Source organism: Barbatula barbatula, assembly GCF_947034865.1.
Source record: "Barbatula barbatula genome assembly, chromosome: 21".
In the NCBI taxonomy this organism is placed as follows: Eukaryota; Metazoa; Chordata; class Actinopteri; order Cypriniformes; family Nemacheilidae; genus Barbatula; species Barbatula barbatula.
The window spans coordinates 13220838-13240865 of NC_136784.1; the positions used below are offsets into that span (position 1 = coordinate 13220838).

Sequence of the window (20028 nt, forward strand, 5' to 3'; positions counted from 1 at the left end):
GTTGCGTTCACGATTTCTTTGGTTGGTAGACATGCTGCATCGTGTTCCTGTAAAAAGAAACCACCAAGTTTGTGGAGATGCATGTAGTTTACTTTATTAAGTTTTTGCAGAGGACGAAATCCAATGGGAATTGGAAACTATGACCTGCAATGAAAAAGTATACTTTAAAAAGTTGTTTATACAAGTCCACTTTATTTATATTGCGCTTTTTACAATTTCACAATTTGTTACAAAGCAGCTGTACAAGAAACATATTGACTATAAGCAAAACATAAAAGGTTATGCAAGTCAAAACACAGATCAAATATCAGACAGACTATAAATTCCTATATGCAGTATTAAGTGTACAAGCTGGGAATTGTCGTACAAAAAAAAGTTACTGGTGTCCGTCGCTTTATCTGACATTGTTGTTTGATATTACTGCCCCCTCCTGGACTGGGAACAGCAGACCTGTCACAGGACTGATGTGCCTGATCTTCACGGTTCTTTAGAAGAGGCAGGCGTGTGCTGTTACACAGACAGCATAGCTGCCGTAGTGTGTCATCCGCCAGGAGCGGATGTGTGGACATCGTCGGACGATGTGCGGGCCCCGGGTCGGACGATGTCCACACGAGTTCCTGCATAACCGTTGGGTAGGTTTTACCCTCAGGGAGCTCTTTCAGCACCTTGGCCTGGTGGACCTGCAGAATGGCCATGGTGTGAAGAGTGGAGGTAGCTTGGCCCGCGGCATTGTAAGCCTTCGCCACCAGTGATGCTGAAAACTTGCGTGCCTTGGACAGGGGTCGACCTCTGCGGGCACAGGTGCACTACAACAGCACGCTCAACCTGGGGTACGTCAACATGGCCCCTAACTGCCCCACCATCGTGGGAAGAAAGGGTGACAGAGTCAGCTTGACAGGAAGCGCAGAGAAGGGAGCACTCCAGGTCTTACTGAGCTCATGCACTGGGCTCGGGCACGGCTTGGAGTCTCACTCGGACCCGATGTACCAAGTATCCAGCCCCGAGCGCTGGGGGATAGGTTTCAGGAATAACACCTCTGGAACAGCTTAAACGCACAGGGGAAGTCACTGACGAGAGACAATCCGCTGCACCACGTCTTAGAATCCAGCAAAAAGAGTCTTTGTCATCAGATGCGAAGGCTCCGAAAAACAAAAGGTGAATGAATGCAGCACGCCGTCTCCCCTGTATACTCGGATATTCAGGGGCGGAGTCCAGCATGCAAATTGAATTCGTCAATTTCATTTGCCTTTTCAAAACTAGTCAGAAGATGATAGGTTCTCAAGTCAAACCCTATCTGTCAGTTCGACACAACATCTCGTTCCCTCCATCAGGGAACAGAGGTTACATACGTAACCAAGACATTTCCACTTGCCAGCATAATATCCTCGCAAAATCTGCAACGCTGCTCATCCATCAATGCTTTTTCTCTTCTGCTCATGTTGTCATTAGGTCCTGTGTCTTATCTGAAGTACATGCAGTATCCATTGCAATTTATACCCAGCATCTTGACACGCAAAAAAACTCAATTTTATTCCTCTGGTAATCCTGGGCATTTTCCATTAGATTCCCTGGGCCCATAACCTGTTAGCAGAGTGCCTAAATGATACCCAGAATGCGTTGCACTTTTCACCAGCAAGCAGTCCGTGCAACTGGAATGCTTTTTATTGATTAAGCATAAAGTACATACACATGTTCATCATCGGTCATTGATTAGATCACATGACATTACCTCACCAATGGGATTGTCTGGACCACAAAATAATAAAGAAAACAAGATATACAAATAATCAAGATATGAATGTGACATATACACATGCCAACATACACTCACATTTTAAATACATGTTGTTGCTGTTTTATTGTTTCTTAAAATCTAAAGTTGTATTTGTGATCTTGAATCATTCAAGATACGTCTTATTTCTCTTTGTCGATCATTTTATGTAAAGCACTTGTGCATGAAATGTGCTATATAAATAAACTTGCCTTTCCTAATATAACAAGTGAAAAACAAACAAATTAATTATTAATAAGTATTAAAATGATTAGTTGGAATTATGTTCAAATTATTTTCCTTATTTTGAAATCGCAGCGCAGGAAGAGAACGTGACGTCACTTCCTGGAACGAATTGTTTGGGATTAGCCTTGTCCCTATAGTTGTTCATAAATAAAATATTTATTATTTGGAGCTCAAAATCGCCGATCTACAACAGCAGTATCAAAAAGTAAGGCATGCACCCTGTTGTATATAACCAAAATACACACTGCTTCTATATATTCAGCGTTTGTTTATTTTGGGATTAGAAACCGTTCCTGGATACTGTTAGCCAGCTAAAAGTGGCAGCTTTTGTAGTGATGTATCTCGCTGTTGTTGGTAATATACATTTAACACGTAGCATTTTTGGATTTAAAAACGTTATATGATTGTTAATCTTCACCTCATTCATGTTGGTGGCGTGCGACGCTACTATCTCGACAATTAGCACGCTCTTATAATGGACGACACTGATTGCGTTGCAAGTGAACGCGACGCGTTACTATGGTAACAGAAGAACGCGCGCCTGACAGAGGTTATAGTGTTGTAACGTTGTCTATTGTCAGTAGATGTGGTTTTGTGTTGCGGTTGGTTTGTACGATTAGTTTCTGTAAAACTGTAATAATACATGATGTGTGTTTAAAGAGAAACTGATCCACAAAGGGACCATGGCTGAGCCAGTAGCCATAGAGGTGACTGTGAAAACCCTGGACTCTCAGAGTAGGACCTTTTCTGTCAGGGGAGAGGTTTGTATATGTCTATCATCTGATGATATAATGAACTTAGATGAGTGCCATTAATGTTTCTTCACAATCAAATTGGGAAATCCCTCTTTATATCACAAATTCTTTCTCTCTCAGTGGACTGTGAAGGAGTTTAAAGAGTACATTGCATCCTCGGTTGAAATCCCAGAGGATAAACAGAGGTTGATCTACCAGGGTAAAGTGTTGCAAGATGAGAGGACTCTCACAGAATACAGTAAGGTCTTTCATTTTAACTGGCGCGTGCACATACATTACATTATAAAGCATTGATTATTTTTGCATGTGTCAAATGTAAATAAATTATACTTCTTCTTTCAATTTACATTTGTATGCATTTGGCAGACGCTTCTAACCAAAGCGACTTACATTGCATCACACTATGCATTTGTCTCTAAGTATGTACAATCCCCTGGGATCTAACCCACGACTTTGGCATTGCTGGTGCCATGCTTTAACCACTGAGCTTCAGGAAACTAAAATGATGTATATGTTGTTACTAATAAAAATTATAAAATCTTTTTATATCACTCTTATGTAAGACGTTGATGGAAAAGTAATTCATCTTGTGGAACGAGCGCCTCCCCAGAGCAGTCAGCCTGGGGGTGGAGGAAGTGGGGTTTCAGACTCATCTGGTGCAGCGGATGGGAGACCTCAGTCTTCCACCTTTACAGGAGCTCCACATGACCGCAATGCCAACAACTATGTCATGCTGGGCACATTTAACCTGCCTGTGAACATCATGGATCCACAGCAAATACAGGTATCATGGAATTCACAGAGATTTAATGCTTGTAAATGTGAGAGCTGTATTAGCTAAATTTGTCAAAAAAGAAAGTTGAATAAAGTGTCTGCATTTTTCCAGATGCAAGTGCAGCAGATGCTGTCTGGTGTTGGAGAATCAGGACGTAATGTCAGGGTGAACACCAGCACAGGAGTGAGTGACCAACAATTCAGAAATGTAAATTTAAAGTCACAATTGATCAAAAAATCTAAATTATTTCATAAATTAAATCATGTTATCTTCTCATATGATAATCAATATGGTGAAGCTTTAAAAATGCATACATTCACCATAAAGTAATCCAAATTACTCCAGTAGATTAATAAATGTCTGTGAGAGAAAACAATATTTTTTTTATATTTGTAAGCAATATGCTTGATCGCGCTAGTTATGGTGGTTTTAGAATTGCTATGTCTAGTCACAGTCTGTTTGAAACTTTCTTTGGCCTCATATAATAAACATTTGTTTCCTTTCTTACAGAGCAGCGGATCTGTGGATGTCCATATCAACGTGGACCAATCAGCACAGAGTGAACCCAGGATGAGGCTCCGATTGGCTGAAAGCTTACTGCGAGATACCCAGGCCTTAATCCACAGACTTGAGGTGCGTATCGCTCACCTTCACATGAACACTGCAAATGTCGAAAAAAATGTTTTAGTTGTTTTCAGTTTAGTGTAGTGATGTGAGGTACACCAGCAGAAAACATGATTTTGGTAGTGGGCTAATTGATTAATGATTTTGTTACAGCGTCCGTCCAATGAAGCGTCGTCTCAACAGGATACACAGCCTCCTCGGTCATCTTCAGAATTCCCAGCACAACAAATGGACACCTCACCACCACCACCATCCTCCACAACACAGACAGAGGGACCAAGTCACTCCGGACCCAAGTAAGATTCTTCATACTACATCTACTTTTTGGAATGCCCTGACCCATCTCTAAATTAAATCATAAGCTATTTTTATTTGATTTAAGCCCTATTTCTTATTGAATAGTCTAATTTCTGTCATTCATCAGTCAGCCAAGTCCACTGGAGTTGGTGGAGGTTCTGTCAGAGGTGCGAAGGGTGGAAGAGAGACTCCGTCCCTTCATGGAGAGAACACATTCCATCCTTGGAGCAGCCAGTTCTGCAGACTACAATAACAATGTAGGTCGTAAGTGACATCATATTACTGACATGTGCATTATCACTGTTTTCATTAGATGAAGTAATGTCTTTACATTTTCCTGCCAGACACAAGAACGTGAGGAAGATCAGCACACTCTCAATTTGATTGGAGAATCGCTTCATCTCCTCGGCAACACCTTGTTGGCTCTTAGTGACCTTCGATGCAATTTATCCGCTCAGCCACCCCGCCACTTACACGTGGTACGCCCGATGTCCCACTACACCTCTCCTCTTGTGAGTTGACATTTTTTTATTTTTCATATTCATAATAATGAATATGAATTATCAACCTGACAAGAAAACTCCTCCTGACAGATGAACCTTGGAACCACAGTCACCATGACGTCTAATGGCAGACAGACAAGTGAAAGTCAGGCACAGCCCACTGGCCAATCAGAGCAGCAGGGCCAGGTTCCTCCGCCTCCTACGGCTGGAGCCAATCAACAGACAGGCCATGGTCAGGGGACTCCTAGAGTGATCAGAATTACACACCAGACTATAGAGCCTGTGGTTATGATGCAGATGAATCTGGATGGTACAACTTACTGCTTATGTGTTTGCACCAGTCAAACACACATCAATCATTTCTGGTCTTGATCCCTAAAACTACCATCAATTTAATGGATACGGCAGACAGTTGCCTATATAAAGGGACATTATTAAACAGGCAGCTGTTGATCTGTGCGTTTCTGTGCAGCAGATTTAGACAGTGGAGCGCTACAGAACCCCAGTGCTGCTGGACAGACTGGTTAGTTTCTCTGCCTCTCGCTATAGCCGATATCTAGCCAACGATAGATAGTTCAGCCCAAAGTAATAAGTCTGTCATTATTCACCCTCATGTTGTTTCAAAACCTGTATATGAGTTTTTCTTCTGTAGAGCACAAATGAAGATATTTTGAGAAACATCTCAGTGATTTTGTGTCCATACAATGGAAGTCAATGAAGGTTCCGGTGTTGTTCGGTTATCAGCGTTCTTCAAAATATCTTCATGCAATCATACAGGTTTAGAGTGACATGAGGGGAGTAGATGATGAAGTATTTTTTTGGGGGGGATGAACTATCCCTTTGCATTTTAAAATGGGTTTATGTTTGTTTGACTTCCTTTATGATGATAGAGTTTTGGGTTCCTTTAACAAAGTAGCTGTCTTCTGTTATTAAAATGTCTTTATTTGTCTTCTAAAGGCACCACTGCCCCCGTCCACGTTCCAGGTTTACCACCAGAGTTCATGCAGGCCATCATGCATCAGATCTCTCAGCAGGCTGTTGCCATGACAACCACAGCCTCTGCCGGGCAGCAGCAGGGCACTGCGGGCACAGGTGTTCAGAGCGTGGTCCCTCCACCTCCTCAAGCCAGGGTGGTAATCACACAACCCTCCTTATCCCCAAGCATTCCACAGTCCGCAGGCACCAGAGGGACCACCATCAACGTGCAGGCAACAGTGCCCCCTTCAGCGGGACAACAGACTGGCCAAGTATGAACATGTTTTTATTACAAGGTGTACACTGTTACTATTTTTTTACTGAAACTTATTTATTTATGTGACTTAACTTAATTCTGTGTCTGTACAATATTTATCCACACGATTAAGGGTAGTCCTGTGGCATCCTCTCCTCTCACACAGATGGTCAGTGGTTTGGTTGGGCAGCTTTTGATGCCATTGCACACAGGTGAGTCTCCTGATCCTATTCAAATCCTGTTTCAGATGTTTAATCGCACAGCTGTGATTTCATTAATGTGTTATGTTTTTAGGTGATCAGACATCTACAACCTCCTCGTCCCATTCCTTCACCTTCTCTACCTCCTCATCCACTGTTCCCCCATCCTCTACCAACACGTCTGCCCAGACTTCCACCCACACCACCAGTACAACGTCTGTGGTTCAATCCCAGGAGGGCAACACTGGGGATAACCTCACACAGCTGCTGAGCTCTTTCCTGGGTGGAGCTGCAGGAGCCAATGGAGGAGCTGCTTCTGGTGGAGGTGCTTCCTCTGTTACAGTGACTGTTCCAGGGGTCTCTGCCTTCATTCAGGGCCTGTCCGAGTTTGTTCAGGTTAGCTCCTGTAGCTCAGTTGGTAGAGCGATGCATTTGCAGTGCAGAGGTCATAGGTTCAAACCCCAGTGTTTCCCCTTTCATTGATTTGACCTGGCTCTTTTCTTCACAGTCTGGCCAGCCTGTGTTTCCTCCTCCAAACCAGCTGCCTCCACCTGCACAAGCCACACCCACTGCCCCCTCGGGGGCTACCCCCACCACCCCTCAGCCTAATAGTGGAGTTGGGGAGACCATCAGCCCTGAGCTTTTCACAGGCATCGTGCAGGGAGTCCTGTCCACCATGATGGGCTCACTTGGAGCCGGTCAGGGCAGCACAGAGAGCATCGCCCAGTTTGTCCAGAGACTCTCCCAAACCAGCAATCTCTTCACTCCTGGGACTGGAGATGCAGTGGGTGAGTAAGCCGGAATCACACTGTCGAGACATTTGGGAAGTTAAAAAGAAATGTGTTGTTCTGGCTAAAGGATACTGCACCGCATTGTAGCATAATTTAAAGCATATTTTTAGGCCTAATAGAGCGTGACAGTGATTGACCACTTTTTTGAGCTGAGTCACACCAAGCAGTTTGGTACCATAAATTAATCACAACATTAAAATCCTCTTAAGAGCATTAATGTGTTCAGTGGTTTGATGTGACTCGCTGTTTCTCTTTGTGTGGTAGGTTTCTTTGGAGACCTGCTTTCTCTTGTGTGTCAGAGCTTCTCTATGGTGGACATGGTTCTGCTCCTGCATGGTAATCCTCAGCCTCTGAGCCGCATTCAACCTCAGCTCACAGCGTTCTTCACCGAGCACTATCTGCAGGGACGGGAACCCACAGATGCCAACATAGCTGTGAGTCTGAGATGTCAGTGATTTTACAGTTGTGAGTCTGAGTTTATGCTTCTTCACAGCCGTGAGTCTGAGATTAAGCTCTTATACAGCTGTGAGTCTGAGTTTATGGTTCTTCACAGCCGTGAGTCTGAGATTAAGCTCTTATACAGCTGTGAGTCTGAGTTTATGCTTCTTCACAGCCGTGAGTCTGAGCTGCTGTTCTTTAGCATTTTTACAGCTGTGAGTCTGAGTTTAAGCTTCTTCACAGCCGTGAGTCTGAGATTAAGCTCTTATACAGCTGTGAGTCTGAGTTTATGCTTCTTCACAGCCGTGAGTCTGAGCTGCTGTTCTTTAGCATTTTTACAGCTGTGAGTCTGAGTTTATGCTTCTTCACAGCCGTGAGTCTGAGATTAAGCTCTTATACAGCTGTGAGTCTGAGTTTATGGTTCTTCACAGCCGTGAGTCTGAGATTAAGCTCTTATACAGCTGTGAGTCTGAGTTTATGCTTCTTCACAGCCGTGAGTCTGAGCTGCTGTTCTTTAGCTCTTATACAGCTGTGAGTCTGAGTTTATGCTTCTTCACAGCCGTGAGTCTGAGATTAAGCTCTTATACAGCTGTGAGTCTGAGATTATGCTTCTTCACAGCCGTGAGTCTGAGATTAAGCTCTTATACAGCTGTGAGTCTGAGATTATGCTTCTTCACAGCCGTGAGTCTGAGATTAATCTTTTATACAGCTGTGAGTCTGAGTTTATGCTTCTTCACAGCCGTGAGTCTGAGATTAAGCTCTTATACAGCTGTGAGTCTGAGTATATGCTTCTTCACAGCCGTGAGTCTGAGCTGCTGTTCTTTAGCATTTTTACAGCTGTGAGTCTGAGTTTAAGCTTCTTCACAGCTGTGAGTCTGAGATTAAGCTCTTATACAGCCGTGAGTCTGAGATTAAGCTCTTATACAGCTGTGAGTCTGAGTTTATGGTTCTTCATAGCCGTGAGTCTGAGATTAAGCTCTTATACAGCTGTGAGTCTGAGTTTAAACTTCTTCACAGCTGTGAGTCTGAGATTAAGCTCTTATACAGCTGTGAGTCTGAGTTTATGCTTCTTCACAGCCGTGAGTCTGAGATTAAGCTCTTATACAGCTGTGAGTCTGAGATTATGCTTCTTCACAGCCGTGAGTCTGAGATTAAGCTCTTATACAGCTGTGAGTCTGAGTTTATGGTTCTTCACAGCCGTGAGTCTGAGATTAAACTCTTATACAGCTGTGAGTCTGAGTTTATGGTTCTTCACAGCCGTGAGTCTGAGATTAAGCTCTTATACAGCTGTGAGTCTGAGTTTATGCTTCTTCACAGCCGTGAGTCTGAGATTAAACTCTTATACAGCTGTGAGTCTGAGTTTATGGTTCTTCACAGCCGTGAGTCTGAGATTAAGCTCTTATACAGCTGTGAGTCTGAGTTTATGGTTCTTCACAGCCGTGAGTCTGAGATTAAACTCTTATACAGCTGTGAGTCTGAGTTTATGGTTCTTCACAGCCGTGAGTCTGAGATTAAGCTCTTATACAGCTGTGAGTCTGAGTTTATGGTTCTTCACAGCCGTGAGTCTGAGCTGCTGTTCTTTAGCTCTTTATACAGCTGTGAGTCTGAGTTTATGCTTCTTCACAGCCATGAGTCTGAGATTAAGCTCTTATACAGCTGTGAGTCTGAGTTTATGCTTCTTCACAGCCGTGAGTCTGAGCTGCTGTTCTTTAGCTCTTATACAGCTGTGAGTCTGAGTTTATGGTTCTTCACAGCCGTGAGTCTGAGATTAAGCTCTTATACAGCTGTGAGTCTGAGTTTATGCTTCTTCACAGCCGTGAGTCTGAGATTAAACTCTTATACAGCTGTGAGTCTGAGTTTATGCTTCTTCACAGCCGTGAGTCTGAGATTAAGCTCTTATACAGCTGTGAGTCTGAGTTTATGCTTCTTCACAGCCGTGAGTCTGAGCTGCTGTTCTTTAGCTCTTATACAGCTGTGAGTCTGAGTTTATGGTTCTTCACAGCCGTGAGTCTGAGCTGCTGTTCTTTAGCTCTTATACAGCTGTGAGTCTGAGTTTATGCTTCTTCACAGCCGTGAGTCTGAGATAAAGCTCTTATACAGCTGTGAGTCTGAGTTTATGCTTCTTCACAGCCGTGAGTCTGAGCTGCTGTTCTTTAGCTCTTATACAGCTGTGAGTCTGAGTTTATGGTTCTTCATAGCCGTGAGTCTGAGATTAAGCTCTTATACAGCTGTGAGTCTGAGTTTATGCTTCTTCACAGCCGTGAGTCTGAGTTGCTGTTCTTTAGCTCTTATACAGCTGTGAGTCTGAGTTTATGCTTCTTCACAGCCGTGAGTCTGAGATAAAGCTCTTATACAGCTGTGAGTCTGAGTTTATGCTTCTTCACAGCCGTGAGTCTGAGCTGCTGTTCTTTAGCTCTTATACAGCTGTGAGTCTGAGTTTATGGTTCTTCATAGCCGTGAGTCTGAGATTAAGCTCTTATACAGCTGTGAGTCTGAGTTTATGGTTCTTCACAGCCGTGAGTCTGAGCTGCTGTTCTTTAGCTCTTATACAGCTGTGAGTCTGAGTTTATGCTTCTTCACAGCCGTGAGTCTGAGATTAAGCTCTTATACAGCTGTGAGTCTGAGTTTATGGTTCTTCACAGCCGTGAGTCTGAGCTGCTGTTCTTTAGCTCTTATACAGCTGTGAGTCTGAGTTTATGCTTCTTCACAGCCGTGAGTCTGAGATTAAGCTCTTATACAGCTGTGAGTCTGAGATTATGCTTCTTCACAGCCGTGAGTCTGAGATTAAGCTCTTATACAGCTGTGAGTCTGAGTTTATGGTTCTTCACAGCCGTGAGTCTGAGCTGCTGTTCTTTAGCTCTTATACAGCTGTGAGTCTGAGTTTATGCTTCTACACAGCCGTGAGTCTGAGCTGTTGTTGTCTTTTGACAGCTGTAAACCTGAGCTGTTGCTCTTTTTACAGCTGTGAGTTTGAAATGTCACAGATTTTTCAGCCGTGAGTCTGAGCTGTCTCTCCTTTTACAAAATCTCTCAACAGGATCCTGAACAGCAAAATCACAGTTTTTTTCATTGTATTTAGAAAAATAATGGTTTTAATTATCTTTTGTAGAATGCTGCTGAGGATCTGATCAATGAACTAGAGGAGTTTATCGCAGAGAGTTTTGTAAGTCTCATATGCTTGATTTGTCCTTTCTACTCATTTACATGAAATTTACATTATTGCATTTTTATCCAAAGCGTGAAATTATACATTTGTATTGAGTATGTGTAATCCCTGGGCTCGAACCCATGACCTTGGCGTTGCTAGCGCCATTCTCTAACCAATGAGCTACAGGAAAGCTTTCACCCCGTACTGTTTTGTACATTGAACGCTCTAACATTGCTATGGGTGTTCCAGTCCATAGTGACTGTTCGAGAAGGAGTGGACATCATCCAAACCAACACATCTTTCCTGAGACAGCAGTTCACACGCATGGCCACTCACATTCTTCGTTGCACAGGTGACCAGTGGATGATCTACATACACGCAGCCTTTAAAACTGTTATGACTCAAATTCAATACAGCATCTAAAATGGTGGATCAATAATGATAAATGTCATTGTTGAACATTTAAAACAATATCAGAGAGCTTTACACAAAGTTATGAGTGCTTTCTTTCTACCGTCTTGTCAGATAATACGTTTGGACAGCGTCTGCTGTATCTGTGCACTCAGGGTCTCTTTGAGTGTCTGGCTCTCAATCTCTACTGCTTAAGAGGAGACCAAAGGGCTCTCACTGCTGTCATCAACCATCGCATCGTAAGATTCCTTAACTCTTGTCTTGAGGTCAGATTGGTCTTTTTGAATGTAATATATAAAAATGAACATATTGTGTCTTGTTCAAAAGAGGAGGATGTCTGCAGAAGTGAACCCCAGTCTGGTAAACTGGTTGACCAGTATGATGTCCATGAGGCTGCATGTTATTCAAGAGCACAATCCAGTTACAGAAGACCAGATCCAGCATTACGTTATCTACAGACAGGTATTCAAGTCTGATTCCGCTTCTCAAGATCCACTTAGAAAGTGAACAGCATAATGTTTTATCATGTCAAATGTTTTTCATGTTATCTTTTTCACATATAGAGTGAGTCGTCTCAGAGAACAGAGTCAGATGCACAAGAGCAGAACTTTAGTCTGGAGGTGAGTCTGAAGGTCATCTTCTTTTTTTCTCAGAAAGTCATACAGCTTTGGGAAGACATGAGTAAATGATACTAGAATTATATTGTTTTCTTGATCTATCTTTATAAAAGTTGTGTGTGCATCTATTGTTATAAGCATAATATTTGATGCTCCAGATGGAGGAAGGTCTGTGTCCTGCTCCAGCTACCACTGCAGAAGAAATCCTGGTATCCTTAAGAGATGCTGCCGATCATGAAGAACCACCACACAGGCCAGCGGAGACGCGAGGTGCAGTAGCCATGACATTGACAGAAAGGGAGGAGTCCGAAGAGGTTGAGCCATGGGCTGCAACTGTTCCACCTGTAAGAATCTTGTTTTTTTTCCTTTGAAGAGAATGACTTAGATATTTATATATTAACAATGAAGCCATTCTGATATGTTTGTGTTCATTAGGAATGGGTGCCCATCATAAGACATGATATGTTGACACAGAGGAAGATGAAAGCACAGCCGCCACTTTCTGATGCTTATTTGCACGGAATGCCAGCCAAGAGAAGAAAGGTCTCTTTACTTTGATACATTCCCGCAAGACAAGACAGAGTTTCCTGTAGTGTTATATAAAGCATTCTCTTACACTTAGGAGTGAAAGCAGTGAAATATAACATTTGCTAAAACAACGATTATCAATTTTAAAAAACAACCACCAGTCACTTGCAAGTTTCTTTAAATCTCATCACTTTCTTATGTCTACATGTCTTGTCTTCTAGACAGCACAGGGTGAGGGTCCTCCCCTCTCTCTCGCCGAGGCCGTGAGCCGTGCTGCCCGGGCAGCAGGGGTGCGACCTGTAACTATCCCTGATAACCTGCAGGGGGAGCTCGAGGCACCAGAGATACAAGAAGCATACACACAACAGGTCAGAGATTATTAGGATTTAAAATCTGTGTTTGAAATGCGGTGAGACCTTTTTCCTCATCCTCTTTTCATCATCTTGCAGGTCAGGAGCGATATCAAGAAAAGACTGAGTGACGATCCAGACTACAACCAACAGCGGTTTCCTAACGCACACAGAGCTTTCTCTGAGGACTTCTGACCGACAGCTCAGTACACACGTGGCTTGTCTTTGCGTTCGCACTGAACAGCCAATAACATCTAACATCTCATGCTATGGGGGGACCAGTTTTTTTAAATCGGCTTCCGACACATTCCAACTCATATGTCAAGCCATATGTGTGGATAGAGACTAAATATAGACAGCCTGTGAACTAGACCAGCTACAGAGGAGCTGTATCGCTCGGAACAAACTAGTTCAACGTGACTTGTGATAAACACAGAAATAGCTACAATATTCTATATGTCTCTGCGTATTGTAAATGAGCTGTATATTGTTGTAATAAGTTGTTTTAATATTGACAATAGTAGCAATTGTATTGTATTACAGGCTCATATTTGGTGATATAAATGGGACCCAAGTTAGATCCAAACATGAATGCACACTTCTTTACTGAGGACTTGAAGTATTTGAGCCATAGGGATGCATAGCTGGTATTATTTCTTGCATGCCAAACACATCTTGTTGGCGCCTATGTCCACGTTTCCCATTAATGTGGATGTTGAATTAAAATAGTGTAGAATTACTTTTTAAACACACCTGTGTCTACCCTTGTTTCATGCTTTAAAAATTGTTAGAGACTGACATCAGTTTTGTAGTTAAGTTAACAAAACGAATACAACACTTTCCATACACGGGGTATAAACTGGTGTCCAGTTTGGTAACAGCACGAGAATAAAAAGATCAAAAAGTATTTCGAAAAAAGTCGGTACAGAACAGCACTGGCCCTCATTCACGTCTATTGAATGGAATGCAAGCGTTAACAACATTCTTCAAAATATCTTCTTTTGTGTTCTGTGGAAGTACGTCAGGCAGGTTTAAAATTAAAAGAGGGTGAGTAAATGATGACAGAATTTACATTTTTGGATGAGCAGCCCTTTAATACAATTTGGCAAAACAGAACACAAGCTGAAGATGCTGATGTCAGTGTGCTTTTTATTTTTCACACAACATATTCACACCAGTTTTTTGGATCAATAGCACATAAACGAACACCAGGAGCAATGCCTTTTATTGTTTTTATATGGTTGGAAATATTTCAGTTGTGCAGGATTAACGTTTTGTTCATTTGAGATGCCTTGTCTTGTGACAGGAGGTCCACTAAAATGCTTTGTCTGTCCTAGGAATGCCATTGGATGTTCGTGATAAAACAAATCGTACCTACTTATGAGAAAAACAAAGTACCCAAATATTCAAAGAGTCAACCAGTAGACTGATCAAGAAATAATGCCTAGAGAAGGTTTAATTTGTGGTTTTACAACCGTGTTTAGTTACTTGGACGGCATTCATAAGACTGGTGCAGTATTTGATTTGGCAATGTAACAATCCAAGCCACTATATTGACTGAGTCGCACACTGTAAACCATTAAATAAGGAAAGTAAGAGCAAACTAGTCCCGGTAACTATACTGATAACTAGTACTTGCATAGGATGTCTCTGGCATCACTGTTATTTAAAGGAACAGTTCACCCAGAAATGTCTTCATATACACACTCGCCAGTTGTTACAAATCTATACATTTCTTTGTTCTGATAAACACAAAGATATTTGGAAGATTGTCAGTAACCAAACAGTTCTTGGCGACCATTCACCACCACAGTGGGAAAAATGACAATGGTCAAAAGTACACCGGAAACATTTACCTTCCTACATTCTTCAAAATATCTTGTTTGAGCCAACAGATCAAAATAAAATCATTTTTCCTACTATGGTAGTCAATGGTGGCCAAGAACTTTTTGGTTACTAACATTTGGCCAAAGACCAAAGAAATGTATACAGATTTGCAACAACAGAATTTTCATCTTTGGGTGAACTGTCCCAGTTAATAAAAACCCTAGCAGCCCTAAACATTATGCAACTGCTTGTGATATCAGGTACTGGAACATTCAGTAAATGCAGCTGATGAAAATGAATCAATATATAAATAGAAATGCAAACTATATATATACCCACAAAACGTATACCATGCTACGGCCAATTCCCTTTGTAGTTGTACTAAAGCTGTATTTACTGACTTAACAGCCATGACTAACAGAAACTATCAGTCTAACTCAGCCATAAGTCAAGAGCCCATTTATTTGACCTTATTTAACAGATTTGTGTGTGCGTAAAACAACCAAACAAATATTGTTTTAAGAGTTGTGCATTAGGCAAGAAAGAATCTCCTGCTAAGAGAAGGAAGTGATGCTCAAATGATGGGGGCTAATGGATTTTCTGTTTAATCGTGAGGTATATAAAAGTGATAGTTCACCCAAAACTGAAAAGTATCTCATCATTTACTCACCCTCATGTCATTCCAAACCTGTATGACTTAAGGAGAAGGTTAATAAACAAACAACATTGGCCCTCATTGACTTCCACTATATGGACACAAAACCTCAAAATATATTTAGCTTTGAACGACACGAGGGTGAATACATGATGAAATCCTTTTTTATCTTTGGGTAAACTATCCTTTTAACTGCGCTTTGTAATTAAAACCAGCTGTGTTTTCACAAGGAAATTTGATCAGATCAGTGCGTGTTGAAAATCAAGTGGAAATAAATATATGGAATAAACCGTTTTAACTTTAGATTTTTCCCCAAAATCGTATTCACTCAACACACAATAACATTATTTTCCTATACACATCTTTCTCAGTCTTTGTAATGGTCTGACCACACACATTCTCCTGAGCATCTACACGTTTGCGACTCAGGCACGGGCTTGTCGGCGAGAGGACAGGAGGAGTGGAAGCAGGTTGAGGGCGGGTCTGTGTTCCTGAATGCCTAGAGCCACCAAAGCCCCCGCCAGCATTGAGGTCACTTTGGGCAGCAAGGGAGGTCGAGCCTGCATAACCTGACAACCAAAGAAAAGATGAACAGATGAGATGTGGTCTGACCAAGCTTTAGTATTTGATTTTCATTCATCATTTAAAATGACAAAAGTTACATGTTAATCTGAGTTTTCATCCTTAACAGCAATGTTGTCAGTCGCTTGTTTTCTATTTGTGAAGATGAGTAGCCCCACCCGCAGTGGAATATCACTGTTCCATATAAATATAACACTTAAAACTATAACTACATAAAAAAAACAGTATGCTCAATAACTAACCGTGGCGTTAGTTTCCGAACAAGAACAGTTTAGGCATTTCTGTCAAAGTTTACTCACCCCGGAGTTGTTCCAAATCTGTATATCTTTCTCATATCAAATATATTTCTCTGTGTTCATCAGAACAAAGACATTAATGCAAATTTGTAACCACAAAAGGGTGAGTAAATGAAGAAAATGTATTTTTATTTTCAGGTCTCCTGTATCTTTAATGCCTGGCTAGGATTCTTGTGTTAAAGCAGTGGTGGAAAGGCAAGCCCCACCTTTTCAACTTTATGACACTGTATCCTTCCATCAGGTCCAAGATAGAAGGTAGAGAGTGCATCATATGTTCTGAAGGGGACAAAAAGGAAAGTTATTTATTCACATAAAAACAGGCAAAGCTTTGAAGAAACAGAACTTGTATCTTACTTGTACAGTTGGCTCTTGTCCTTTTTGTAGAAGAACACCAGAAGGGAGTGGAAAGGGAGGCCTTTGACTCTCCAGCGAGCCTGGATGGAGCCGTCTTCTGGATGCTTGGTGAGCTTCAACACCTCCAGCTGAGCCCCCGCATAGTAACACATAAACAACAGTCGCCAAAGCGTCACTGTCAGCTGGTACACCACTCGACCCCTTCAGACATACCGGAGAGACTTATTATCAATAAGCAATGTTGATACTAACAGAAACTGAATCTTAGCAGTCTTCATTTCAATATCAAACTGTGTTCAGCCTAGATGAAAATGTGATGAAAAACCTATAACAGAAATGACTACTTGTATTTGTTAAAGGGCCGTTCACCTAAAATGAAAATTCTGATATCATTTAATCACCCTCTACTAGTCATTTCAAACCTGTATGACTGTCTTTTTTCCGCTGAACACAAAAGAAGATATTTTGAAGAGTGTTGTTAACTGACCCCTATTCACTTGCATTGGTTTTGTGTCCATACAATAGACGTGAATGGGGGCCAGTGCTGTACGGTTACCAACATTCTTCAAAATATCTTCTTTGGTGTTCGGCTGAAGAAAGAAAGTCAAACAGTTTTGAATTGACAAGAGGGTGAATAAATGATGACAGAATTTTCCTTTTTGTGTGAACTATCACTTTAACAAGAGTCTCAATGTCAGTCAGTGACAAATTACATTGTTTTGACTTCTGCTGGTTAACTGAACGAAGCCTAATATGATCTAGAAGAACACTTGATCTACAATTATTGTACCTTGTCTTGGTGTTCAGAAGACCGTTGATGAACTCAACATCTTCAGAGTATATGCTGTAGTCATGATTCTTCACAAAGAAACTGGGCAGCTGGAACGCAATGTTGCTCAGTCAATAAATATGCAGTTTCTCAGAAGGACACTTGAAAGGATACTTCACCTACAAATGTTTTTTGTTGATTCATAATTTTATCACCCTCATGTCATTTCAAACCTGAAGTATGTTGGTAACCAAATAGCATTGGCCCCATTGACTTCCAAACAAAGTCACTGAGATATTTCTTAAAATAACCTCTTTTGTGTTTCACAGACGAAAAGAGTCATTTACAGGTTTTGAATGACATGAGTTGATAAATGATGATTTTTGCTTGAAATATCCCTTTAAGAACAGAAAGCAACTAGAACGCAGCTCTACATCTACGTTAGGGACTACAGTAGAACATCTTACCTCCACCCTCAGCTTCTCAAACATCTGGGACAGTCTTTCCTCCTCCTCCATATCTCCCTGACTGGAGCTCCTGTCCACACTATGCATCTCAGCATGGCTACAATGTGCAATATGGAGGCCTACATAGTCCTGTGTCTTCTGTATGATTTCTGGTTTCTTTACCTTCTCCAAGTGAGACTCCATCCCAGGACAGTGGAAGCAATAGAAACAGGATCCCAACATAAACGGTGCGGGACATCCCTCCATTTCAAACAGACTCCTGAAGGAGTCTCTCTTCCTCAGATCCTCATCAGTCCCTACCTTCCCGGTTATGCTAATATCGTCCTCTCTGCTCCCATCAACAGTGGTAAAAGGAAAAAGTAAGTCAAAGGTTCGGTTGGGTCCTAAAGCCAGCAGCTCACTCAGTTTGGCCTGCCCGAGGAGGGGCACCTCCACCACAGCGTGCTGCTTGTCTGTCTCCACGGGTTTGAGGAGGAAACACAGGCTGATGGGTTCCTCCCACTCCTCCTCCTCAAGGCCGGGACCTCGGTTTGGCTGGCAGGCATGGTGGAAGGGATGGGAAAGCGATGGACGATTAACAGACTGGTAGCGAAGACTGTTTGGGGGAGACAGAGCCCATGATGCACTGCTCAGGTTCCTACCATTGTCATGCAGGTGAAACTCGGTGGTCTGCAAATCAGATATATATACAAAACCAAGGCAAGTGATTGGATGCCAGTTAACACATTTTTTCAAAATATCTTTTGTATCGTTTGCAGAAGAAAGTAAAACAGGTTTAAATGACGAGAGGGTAAGTATATCATGACAGAATTGTTCTTTTTGGGTCACTTTTAGTGTCCCAAATCAATACTGAGGCCACTGTACTTACATTCATTCATAAATTCAGAACACTGCTGCAAACTGCACAACATCCCCAAGGCAGCATATACAATCGGTATATAATGTGTGTGTTTACCTGACATAAATTCCAGCACTGTTTCGTCAGTGGTTGCCAGCCTCCGTGGTTCCTGATATACCCCACCCAAAGAGAGACCCCCCCTTTGTAAACCGCCATTCAAGTCAGGAAGCTGGAGCCTGTGACCGCGTCAGTGTGATGGCATTATTAGACACCTCGCCTTCACAGGTGCATTCGGCCACTCCCTCCTTCACGTCTGGAAAAAAGGAGAAAATATTTCCTTATTGTACCAGCCAACCAAGATGTCTGTCTTTGTTAGTCATTTACATTAATATTTATTCATTCAGGCTGAGGTGTCTTACGAACCACGTTTACAAGAAAAGCTGCATGGCAAAATGTGCTTAAAGTCCCAGCGAAATAAAAAATTACAATGTCTATTTTTTCATGAAATATTGCGGTATTTCTTGATTAATAGTTTATCCACGTGGGTCATTCTATTTTTTCAATAAACTTCAGTTAAAATCAGAAAATGCACTTCCTTCCTGTAATGACTATCCATCTTCAATGACGTATGTTAGACGGCTTAGGCGGAGCATCCGTTAACTCCTCCTCTTCAACTGTCAGTCAGCTGCCAGGCCCATTTCAAAACGCAACGGCTGTTTCTATAGATCCAATCAAATCGCAGAGAAAGCCGAAAGCAACGGCCACTATTTTTCTCATTGAAATTCCATTTCACGCCGAAATGTCTCAAACTACGGAAGTAAAAGCGATCGCAACGTCCGGTTCAAGGGGACTTTAACGACTGTTTACAAGCTGTAACATGCATTCATATCATAATCATGACATTTTGCCCAATGCGCATGCGCCAACTCTCCATAAAATGCTCTTTAGTAATTGATATATGCTTTTGATTGCTGTTCACTTTTACATTTTGATCATTTATTATTAACATAACATGCCCTGTATATAGATTTTAAACCTTAATTCAGAGAAGTTAACAGCTTTATATACAGTCTGATATATATTACGCGTCATATAGGAAGCAAATATTGTAAGCTACATTTATATGGTTTTGCAGAGTTCCAGCCTGACACATGCACGTCACGCGTCAGTCATACTTCACAGATCAACTCAATCAAACTATCGACCATCCGATAAACTCAAACGAATATCCTAAACGAATAGAGAAATCAAAACGATTATCGGATAGTCTGATGAACTTGGACAGATCAAAGTAAGTATTCAAAGATAGATCCCAGCCCGTAGCAGTCCTGTTTACAAACATAACGTTACCTGCTCTCAGTGAATCGAATCTAAAGCAGCGACGCGTCGGATCTATACGCAGAGATATACGTACATCAATCCAGTTAACATAAATGTCTGTTTGATTTATAAAGAATACGAAACAGTTGTCAACGTTAAACAAATGTCTCTTCTCTCCTAATGCCCTTGCCCAGCACCAGTGTGCGCCACTGCGCATGCGCTCACCGGATTCTAG

The 20028-nt window shown here is 41.8% G+C and overlaps 2 protein-coding genes across 8 annotated transcripts; one reads left to right on the plus strand and one right to left on the minus strand.

Annotated features, from left to right (window-relative positions):
- Positions 1-2082: 2082 nt before the first annotated feature.
- Positions 2083-13572, plus strand: bag6l (BCL2 associated athanogene 6, like). 6 transcript variants are annotated; one of them, XM_079484405.1, is made up of 25 exons: positions 2083-2222; positions 2678-2778; positions 2893-3010; positions 3336-3556; positions 3659-3730; positions 4058-4180; positions 4325-4467; positions 4596-4725; positions 4813-4980; positions 5062-5281; positions 5447-5494; positions 5929-6218; positions 6336-6414; positions 6497-6798; positions 6911-7190; positions 7458-7627; positions 10741-10794; positions 11029-11131; positions 11305-11429; positions 11518-11652; positions 11754-11810; positions 11966-12151; positions 12243-12350; positions 12557-12703; positions 12785-13541. In XM_079484405.1, exons 2-25 carry the CDS (start codon positions 2701-2703, stop codon positions 12878-12880), a joined length of 3453 nt encoding a protein of 1150 aa, XP_079340531.1. In that variant the 5' UTR covers positions 2083-2222; positions 2678-2700; the 3' UTR covers positions 12881-13541. The 6 variants fall into 6 exon arrangements, with proteins under 6 accessions (XP_079340531.1, XP_079340533.1, XP_079340532.1 ...); XM_079484404.1 differs by having other exon boundaries at positions 2103-2222; positions 5444-5494; XM_079484402.1 differs by having other exon boundaries at positions 2116-2222; positions 3659-3754; positions 5444-5494.
- cUnh6orf136 (chromosome Un C6orf136 homolog) lies at positions 13494-20027 on the minus strand. Of its 2 annotated transcripts, none has more exons than XM_079484408.1 (7): positions 19824-20027; positions 18591-18786; positions 17636-18304; positions 17190-17278; positions 16400-16600; positions 16252-16321; positions 13494-15736 (listed from the first exon to the last, which is right to left on the minus strand). In XM_079484408.1, exons 2-7 carry the CDS (start codon positions 18687-18689, stop codon positions 15593-15595), a joined length of 1272 nt encoding a protein of 423 aa, XP_079340534.1. In that variant the 5' UTR covers positions 18690-18786; positions 19824-20027; the 3' UTR covers positions 13494-15592. The 2 variants fall into 2 exon arrangements, with proteins under 2 accessions (XP_079340534.1, XP_079340535.1); XM_079484409.1 differs by having other exon boundaries at positions 18591-19192; positions 19824-20019.
- Between the last annotated feature and the right edge of the window lies 1 nt (position 20028).

Coding starts and splice junctions, on each gene's coding strand:
- cUnh6orf136 (XM_079484408.1), bottom strand. CDS start 18,689: ATGGCGGTTTACAAAGGGGGGGTCTCTCTTTGGGTGGGGTATATCAGG. Junction 16,601..17,189: donor CTTCTGAACACCAAGACAAG/GTACAATAATTG, acceptor GTATGTCTGAAG/GGGTCGAGTGGTGTACCAGC. Junction 15,737..16,251: donor AGTGTCATAAAGTTGAAAAG/GTGGGGCTTGCC, acceptor TTTGGTTGTCAG/GTTATGCAGGCTCGACCTCC.
- bag6l (XM_079484402.1), top strand. CDS start 2,701: ATGGCTGAGCCAGTAGCCATAGAGGTGACTGTGAAAACCCTGGACTCT. Junction 6,219..6,335: donor CGGGACAACAGACTGGCCAA/GTATGAACATGT, acceptor CACACGATTAAG/GGTAGTCCTGTGGCATCCTC. Junction 7,628..10,740: donor CCACAGATGCCAACATAGCT/GTGAGTCTGAGA, acceptor TATCTTTTGTAG/AATGCTGCTGAGGATCTGAT.